Source organism: Benincasa hispida, chromosome 11 (assembly GCF_009727055.1).
Source record: "Benincasa hispida cultivar B227 chromosome 11, ASM972705v1, whole genome shotgun sequence".
Classification (NCBI taxonomy): Eukaryota; Viridiplantae; Streptophyta; class Magnoliopsida; order Cucurbitales; family Cucurbitaceae; genus Benincasa; species Benincasa hispida.
The window spans coordinates 83432419-83442092 of NC_052359.1; the positions used below are offsets into that span (position 1 = coordinate 83432419).

General features: G+C 34.6%; 1 protein-coding gene across 3 annotated transcripts; it reads right to left on the reverse strand.

Moving 5' to 3' along the window:
- Positions 1-263: 263 nt before the first annotated feature.
- LOC120092011 lies at positions 264-8905 on the reverse strand. Of its 3 annotated transcripts, none has more exons than XM_039050200.1 (11): positions 8429-8905; positions 7257-7415; positions 6860-6943; positions 6159-6248; positions 5947-6042; positions 4435-4518; positions 2556-2597; positions 2314-2457; positions 1719-1826; positions 666-717; positions 264-568 (listed from the first exon to the last, which is right to left on the reverse strand). In XM_039050200.1, the coding sequence occupies exons 1-11, from the start codon at positions 8525-8527 to the stop codon at positions 534-536; spliced, it is 993 nt and encodes a 330-aa protein (XP_038906128.1). In that variant the 5' UTR covers positions 8528-8905; the 3' UTR covers positions 264-533. The 3 variants fall into 3 exon arrangements, with proteins under 3 accessions (XP_038906128.1, XP_038906127.1, XP_038906129.1); XM_039050199.1 differs by having other exon boundaries at positions 2560-2649; positions 8429-8903; XM_039050201.1 differs by lacking the exon at positions 6860-6943 and having other exon boundaries at positions 2560-2649; positions 8429-8902.
- Between the last annotated feature and the right edge of the window lie 769 nt (positions 8906-9674).

A 9674-nucleotide genomic window follows, 5' to 3' on the forward strand; every position in this document is an offset into this window, starting at 1 on the left:
TGATGCGAAAGGGTGGATGTGATGGGTTATGGGATCGTTCTCATGGATGAGGTTTCCATGGGATATGTGTTGAGGTTTGGACGGTTGTTGAAGGCTTCGTTATAGTTGTTAGAGCTCAGGTGGTGGATGTTACAATTTTGAATTTTCTCATATACGAGTCGTCCATCGATTGAGTCTTATCGAGAGGTGCGTTCCAGTTGGCTGCTTCTTTTCTTTCCATTCATTTTTGTTTGTGCATCGGGAATCGATTAGAACTATCCATATGTTGGCTAAATTCATTGGCCATAGAAACTGGTGCAACCATTCAATTTTACAATTTAATCTTCTCAACTCTCAACATACCAATAATCAAGCTTTTGATATTAACATTTAACAGTCCTAAAGTTGCATCCTAGTTAACAAAGTAACCAAAAATAAGGATGTTAATCAGGTATCTTTAAAATTCAAATGATACAAAATAGGCTGTCAATCTGGGCAGCTCTTTGCAGCATAATGCAGAGAATATCCCTACCTACTGTCTGAAAATGTTAAGTTCATTTATGCTTGCAGTCTTCTACTACAACTCCATCTGCAAAATTCAACCAAGCTTCATCGGACCAAGCCAAACAAATGCAAAGCAACAGAGGACGATGTAGTAGTTTAACTTTGGGAAAGGTCTAACTCACCTCGGAGATGTATAGCACGGTTGGCTAGATCATCGGCATCGGAATTTTGTTCCTTGAAATGGAAATATATATCATTTACAATTGAAGAACCAATAATAGGGCAGGCCAAGGAGTTGCACATCAGTAAGAATGAGATGACAAATGAGAGTATAAGATGATCACAATATTGAATATCTTACTCTTGAAGAGAATCAAAACAATGTTGAAAATATTAAAGGTATCAAAGAAGGCTTCTTCATTTTCCATGTCTAAGCAAATACCAAAAACTTTGAAAATCATGCAATACAGATCAGTGGTCATTTTGAGATTTGAATATCTTAGGTCTTTTGGGTTCAGAGCTACGTGACATTGACTAATGCACAACTACTTGATTCTACAACATAATATCTTAGGTCTGTGGTCATTGTGAGATTTGAATTTATTCCTCTAAATTCCATCTTCTGTCTGTTATCTCTTTTTATGCCCTTGTATATTATTTAATTTTCTCAATAGAAGTTAGAGAAACAAAGAAAACTCAGAAAAGTGCACACTCCAAAAAGTCAATTAAACTAAAAGATGGATTGGATAATTGCAAAACTTATGAAAAATTGAATACCAAAAAAGGAAAAAAAACAATACTTTAAAATCTTCAGGAAACACACGCTGTGAGTAACCTAGTTAGAGATATAATAGGATTATTAATTATTATTATGGTTATTAGTAAGGGGCATATTAGTAATTAGACATTAAGTTCGTTAGGTCTTTTGGGTTGTAAATAGTAGGTGAGAGTGAGGCTCGAGGTGTGAAGAATTTTGTGGGATTTTCTTTGTTCAGGAATTTGGGAGAGACAAGCTCTCTCGAAAGGCTAGATTACCTTGTTACTTTTCTTGTGTTATTACAGCATATTTTCATATATTTCCACATATTTCCATACTCAGTGTTCTTTAAGTTTTCTAAGTTTTCTGTGTTCTTGAGTGTGTTCTCGTTAGGAGGTATCCTAACACATACGCATAATCATATGCTGTTGTATGTCCCTAGGGATACAAAGTCTTAAAAGAGAAAAAAAATAATTACCCTAGGGATATGGCTGATCTCAAATGACACAAACTTATCCTTGAGCTCCTTCGCCACTTTACACAAATTAGCCATATTTTGGTTTTTGAGCTTCCACAGACCCTGAACCTGTCATAGAAAACCAGCTTTCGCTTTTACATCTGACTCGAACATGAAAAAGATAGAAATTGAGCAGAAAATTTGACAGAAGTCATGAATATCTAGCATGATACTTGTGATTGTGCCTTGTTGAACTACTACGCTATTCAAAAGTAACAATAATCTTGAAAGCTTATCAGCATCATAATACTTATGATTGTGCTCCCAGTGATTATATGGATGACAACCAATTAAAATTTTTTGGCCATGCCATCATTACAAAAGTGTAAATGTTCATTTAGAATATTATCGGAGAATGCACGATTGCATTATCTCTCCCCCGTTCTATGTATAAAAACACAAATTGTTTGATAGTTTCCTTGATTTTATCTATCTATCTATCTGTGTTTATAATAGGATATACTTGCAACAATCACTTAAATATCTCAATTCTACGTTCATTTTGAATATACATATAGTTTTGCAAGTATGCGAAATGTTGATAAAGCTGACAAACCTGCATACAAACAAGCTTGGAGTCTCCTTGGACACAAATGTGTTTAATGCCAATCTTTAGAGCATGTTTCAGTCCTAAAATTACAGCACGATATTCAGCAACATTATTTGTAGCAACCCCAACCCCTTCTTGTAACCTACAGACCTATCAAATAAGCAGACATAGGCCCAAACAAAATAATAATATTAATTAATTAATTAATTAAAGGCTTTTAAGAATGTACATAGAATAACTGGATTTACCAACCGTAGATCCGTCATTAGCACGTAAAACAGCTCCAGCACCTGCTAGACCAGGATTTCCCTTTGAGGCACCATCAAACTCAAGAAAATAGGTCTGGAAGCAGATATATTCAATTTATTATTTAAGAACCATCCGCTAATTAAGATAAAACCTGGGACAATTCTGGGGGACATTGATAAGAAGAAAGAGTGACAATATAGCCAAACGTTCAAGAAGGTGCTCTTCCTGACACCACTTTTTTTCTTTTTTTTTTAAACAAGAAACTTAGAGATATTGTTAAAAAATAATAAAAGAGAAACCTAAGGACCGCGAGTAGAAAGAACCTCACCCAAAGAGCTACACAAGAAGAGCCTTTCGCTTTCACCATGTCCTCAAGGTGAAACATAGGTAATAATTATTTCACCCAAACCAGATTCCCAGATATAGCATTCCCGGCCTGCTGTCTCTTCCACTGAATGAAAACCTCAAATCATCAAAAGATGATATATTGGTAGGATATTATAACAAGTTGAAGCTTAAGTTCTACTTTAGAACTTAGGTTTGATGACAACGATGGGTTGCAGGTTACTGCCCAGAGCTAAACATAATTGAGACAAATGAAACATCCAGCCATAATCAATTTGGTCGTAATTCATATTGGGGCTAGCTTCACATTCTTCCTTGATATCATATTATCACTTTACCAACAGTTGCTGAAAAGGCTACAACTTGAGATGGTCACCATCTTAAAATTCCATAATCTGTTGACGCTTGCCAGAATTGTTTTTCATAATTAATTGTGCCCGTGTTGATAGCATCTTTAAATCATCTAAGTTTGCATCGTGCTGTCATATATATGATCAATTGTAGAAAAAGAGGAAGCTGCCTGTTCATAATGAACCAACAAGGGTGGGAGTCTGCCATCGACACTTGAAAAAAGAGTTTATTTTGTAGATGCATGGGAGGTGTTAAACCCATGCAACCCACCTAGCCTAACTGTTTGGTTCAGTAGACACAAAACAGTGGAAATAGGTTTCCCAAGCAACTATAGAGTATTTACTACCTCCAAAGGTCCATTTATCTGTTGGTGGCACGTTGCACATTAGCCTAATGGCATTGCCCTGAGAGTTTTAAAAATCTCCTCCACAATGTTCTCATGAACACCTTCTCTTTTTTTTCTTTTTTAAAAAAAAAACAAAAAAAAAAACAGATTTTGGATCCATGCTTGAATGTTGCCTTATAAACTCCTTAGCAAAGACAAAAGCCTTTTCAGTAACTCTTGGTGAGAAACAAGAAAATTCAGTCGTATGAACCACTGCTTGAATGTTGCCTTAACCTTCTGATTTAGGCAATCCCTCAATGAGATATATAGCCAAAGCTCCAGAACAGGCTGGGGTTGTAAGTTTGTAACAAACGCATGAGAGATACAGCTAATTTTGGTAAACATACACTCCCAGTAGATATCAATTGTGAATCTTCTGTAAGCTTTCATCTCTCCCAAGCACCCTTACTAAGCTGGAATGATAATTTTGGTAAACTCAGTCTTCCTCTGAACCATAAGTGATCTCCTTACCCCATGTGTAGATAAAGGCTCAGCACCTTTAAAATTCACTTGTTCCCTTGGGAAAGAAAAAAGTGATTCTCACTAACACTTCAGATAATCCTTGCAGACCATTGAATTGTGAATCCACTACCTAATTTAACTAACTAGATTGAAAAGAACTATAAATATGGCACCCTGGGTGAAGGTAGTCCAACAAGGTACCCCTTTTTCCGATCAAATTTTTAAGACAACAGTACGAGAATTGTGGATGTACAATTCTTTTTATAATCTTAATGTTTTATGCAGATGGTGAACTTAGAATAACCTAATTTCCCATAGCAGATAGAAAAGCTTACAATTTGAACAGTCTCATGAGCTTGCTGTGATCTCCCAGCCTCAGAGTAATCTTCAGCCATTTTTCCTCTAGAAACAGATGGTTGCTGCGGAAAATATCAATATTTTTTAATAAAAACATCACTGCAGAAGCAGTTTCAATTTCCTCGTATCTATCTTGGTTAAAAAATGCATACATCCAGGATAGGGAGAATCAAGATTCAAAAGCACCATTCGAGTTTACTAGTTGGGTCAAGTTCATACATAAAGTAGGAAATTGTCTTAGATCCAACTCATTTAACATAAAAAACTCAATGCCTCTCTTGTGGATCAGGTTGACATTTTTTAAATGCTTCCTATAAAACCACTAATGATGCTTTTTCTGTCAATTTTTATAACTCTTAAACCACTCACTCATAAAAAAAATAAAAATAAATAAAAAGTTCAAATCTTTTAGTTGGTCAAATGCACCTTTTTCTTATTTAAATATTGGTGAGTGTTCAAGACGACTTGCATATATATGAACCATTCTCATAGGACAACCATCTACCTAAACTTGTAGGATATTAAATCCTAAGTAGGTAATCACTTTAGCTTGAATTGATTATCTTTGAGTCCTTCATGAGGCAACCATCTATATTCGGTAGTTAAGGGAGCTTATAAGATATTAAATCCTAGGTAGGTAACCACCATGACTTGAACTCATTCCCTCTAAGCCCTTACTATTTGACCACTAGGCCAATCCATAGTGATACCTAATGAAGCACATACATCTATTATATGTAAAGTATCTCAGACACACTCTGAATGACACACCAAATTACGTATCCATTATTTTTTCTTTGAATAAAAATGGACACAAGCTGGACATGTTGGAATAAAGTTTGAACCAGAAAATATCCCAAACCATTTACTTTTACTAATTATAAAGTCCCATCAAATTCGAATTTTTTTAACCAAAAAAAAAAATTAAAAATTAAAAGGACAAAAAAAAGGAACTTAACTAGCCTTCCCTTCCCTTCTATATATGATTCACAAAGAAGAGAAAGGACAGACTTGTTCGACACCCGCATTCACTTGCCTATAGAATTGGCTACTAGTCCTATTCACCCCCGACCCTAACCTCATGGGTTATGTTTGTATTTTACATTTTTATTTTCCCTAACTTCCTATAAGGTAAACTAAAGTAGAAGTATTTTCGACTAAATTAGCATCAAATTGTTTGACTTCCTAACATTACCATTCAACTAAAACTACGTATAGTGGAGTACATATACTTTCTAATGTTAAATTTATAATATATCCTTAAAAATATAATAAAAGCCACATATCCCCCAACCTATCTGTGACCTAGATGACTAGATTTATAGAATTTGATGTGTCGTTGTGTCCTATAACTACTATATTGTGCATCTTAGGCGATCACCCAAACAAACCCTCTACCACCCCTTAAAATTATAACCAAACACTACGAATTTTTAGAAAAGCACTTTTAATCATCAACAAGATGGAAAAAGACAATCAAACACACTTACATGGCTCAAAGAAGCAGGTATGGCTCCAAAGCCATGATCCAAAATAGTTTCTTGCTTTGGAGAATCTGCTGAAACCCAATTGGCACCTACAAACCCCTGAAGAACACAAAATTATAACCAAACACTACCAATTTTAGGAAAGCACTTTTAGAAATCAATAAATACAAAAAAAAAAAAAAAAAAAAAAAAAAAAAAAAGTCAAACACATTTACATGGCTCGAAGCAGGTACGGCTTCAAAGCCATGATCCCAGATAATTTCTTGCTTTGGAGATTCTGCTGAGACCCTGGCACCTACATACGCCTGAAGAACACAAAATGAATGTAGTAAGAGATAGCCAGACCAAATCAAACAATTCAAACCTACTTATAGAAATAGTCACCAATCCATTGCATTGATTCTTCTTTTCTCTCACCCCAACCACCCTCAAAAAAGGTTTAGATAAACAAATTTCCTTGAGAGCAATGAAAGGAAACAAGCAGAGACCACACAAAATTGAGAGAAGCAACTTTCATTAGGAGGAATGCAAGGAAACAAATAGAGAGGACCATAGAACATTAGAAGATGCACCTTCTTTTCATCAATAACAAGACATTTCAGTAGAAAACTAGAATATACAGAAAAGCGGCAGAAAGTGAACCCCACAGCTAATGAGATTACAAGAAGATCTCCAAATTGATAAAAATATCGATAGAGAGAAATTGGAAGTCACCATCTACAGTTCAAGTCACAAACTCAAGCAAACAAACAAGAGTAAAAAACAACAAAATCTGCACACTTGGGTATAGGAAGTGAAAAAAAAAAAGTGTACCCTTTTCCCAATCAAATTTGAAGATAACAAACAACAGCCACGTGAATCCTGGGCATACCTTTGACCTTTCTTTCTATAATCATAGTGGCTCATAAAAACTTACATATTCAGGATTCTCAGGGACTTGTTCTTGTCTCTTAGTTTTGGGGTATTCTTCAGCCATTTTTCCTCTAGGAGCAAATGGTTGCTGAGAAAAATATAAATATGTTTCAAGCAAAAGTATCACTAGCAGAATTTTCAACCCCGACCTCTATGACATTACAATATACAATTCGTTCAACAATATTGGGAAACCAAAAAGAAGTGTCACCATTCAAGTTTATTAATCATGTCAATTTCATAAATAAACCAAGAAAGATTCTTATATCAAACTCATTTAACAAAAACATTTAATGCCTTCAGATACACAAGCAATGGATTATATTTCTATTAAGAAAAAAGCACAGTAGAATAGTTAAAATAATTTAATATTTTAGAACAAAAAATGCATTGTTTCAAACCTCATAAGGGCAAGCAAGTAGTTTTCCAAATAGATCCTTTGTCACATTGGCAGCACTTATAGAGTAGGTGGCACTCTGAAGTCCGTGTGACGCAAGATACAGCTCTGCTTCTTTAGATAGGTGATACCCTTTGTAGATCGTTGCATTAGGATCAAATATCTAGTAAGATGGAGAAAAAGTAACATCAACCACATATACCGAAGCAAGTGAATAAGTTTAACAACATTTTTCTTTTCCTCTCTACATTAGAAGGAGAAGTGAGTCCCTATCTGTTGCCAATCTGCGCACTATGTCCAAGTACAACATGATGTTGGAAGAGAAATGGGGTTGGGGGCATGGTATATAATCCAGGGACAGAGGGGTTCCTAAATCCAAGATCCAAGACCTCTACTCATGTTACAGTGCTATAACAAATTTGAGATGTTTAACTTTAGGCCCTTGAAAGACAGATCAAATACAACTATGAGTAGCATTCATTGATTCCTATTAGTCCAACAAGGTCACTAACTTCACTTAATATATCACACCAAAATCTGAAATGTACCCTGATTTTCTTATAGCCCAACAGACTCTCAATTAAAATTACATATTATGTGGACAGTGACAGTGTCCATAATCAGCAGCAACACCAACAGATAAGAAAGATCACAAAATCACCTGCAGGAAAAAAAAGGACAAATATTCTAAACTCCACTTAATGTGTGATTAAGTTAGTTTCCTAGATGATTTTGAAGGGCTAAGAGTTTGTTTTTTTAAGAAAAAACAAAAAAAAAATTGAGTTTTGGTAACAAATAAAAACCTCTTCTGAAATAATCAAATTGACTGACTGAAAATCAATCTAGATTCACTTTAGGGTAACTTGACATGTGTAGAATCATTTACAAATGCTTACTATTAAAATCAACTTTAAGAAAATGTAACCAAAACCACTTATCTAAATATGTTAAAAAAAAAAAAATTAAAAATGTTTAACTTGAATCTCGTCCTTAATTTCGTTAAAACCAAAGACTTCAAAGCAACCAACTGCATAATTTACCAAAAGGGATAAACCCCAAAAACATGCGCCTGTTGGTTTTATGGAATTGGAGAGGAAAGAAAAAACAACCCCAGATACAGCACATATGTATACAGACAAGTAAAAGGAAAAGGAAAATAAAAGTATGAGCACTCACAAGGCGTCCAGCTTGAGCCTTCAACTCCTTCAAACTCCTGTAGAATCCAAAAACATCCCCTTTCTGTACAACGTAATAGGCATCTTTATCCCCCTCCATCTTCAATAAATGACATCCAACATTCAAATGTCACAAACAAACAAGTCCATCATCAATACCCAGAATACAAATAAGTGAAACAGAGCACTGAGAAATATGTTGAATTGTAGCTTCTTGATCGTGGCGTAGAACTAGAAGATGATAGAACCTAGAGAACAGTAAGAAAATAATAGAGGCAAGGAAGAAGATTGCGCATTGCGAAGAAGTGGAAGGAGCGGCAATGGTGGAGAAATTGTGCAGAAGTTTGGTGGGGTGATCAGTAAACTTGTTTGCAGTGATAGTGAGCGTGAGATAGAGCAAATGAGAAATGTGTGAAACTGTAAAACTTGTGATGGAAGCTAATGGAATAAATTCCCATTTGCCCTTCCCTGAAAATTTTAGGTTTGCCACTTAGAGTTGGTTATTAGAGTAGTGAATAAAATAGTAAAGCAATTAAAAAAATGATAAAAATATCCTACTAAGAACGGTAGCAAATAGAAAATACGGTAACAAACAAGAGTTTGAAATAGTGTCAATCATAATTAATTGAAAATTTTAAAATAGTATTCACTACTGTAAAAGAGGGTTATTATAGTCTTATCCCAAATGTCACCTTTGTGATTAGGTACATCATTAGAGTAGTTTTGAAAGGATGAAAATCAATTTATCATTTTTAAAATCACTTGAAAAATGTTTTTTCCTTCAAAGTCAATTTTAATATCATAAGATATATACTATCGCCAGTAAAATTAAATACTTAATTGATTTTGAGCGACTATGTGTGTTTTATAGTGATTTTAATCATTTCAAAATCGCTCTCAAACATGTATTTAATTTCATTAAAAAACAAACAAAAAATTTCTCCTCTCTCATTGGTTTTCATCCTAGGTTTTGAAATTGTAATCCACACCGTCCTTTCATCTCAAAACACGTCGAAACTAACATCGGACATGTCATCCATATTTCGTTTATGTGTTTGTATGTTTTTTTAATTCATTTGGATTGATCAGGCCAATTTATGACTTAGTATGACTTAGTGCTGAATTACTTTTGGTTGATTGAATGCAAAAAGAAACGACTGAAACAAAGAGAAGAAACAATAGCTATAAATTAGAACAAGAAACGAGAACTAACCAAAGGGGGGAAAAAAGAACGAGCGAGAACGAGA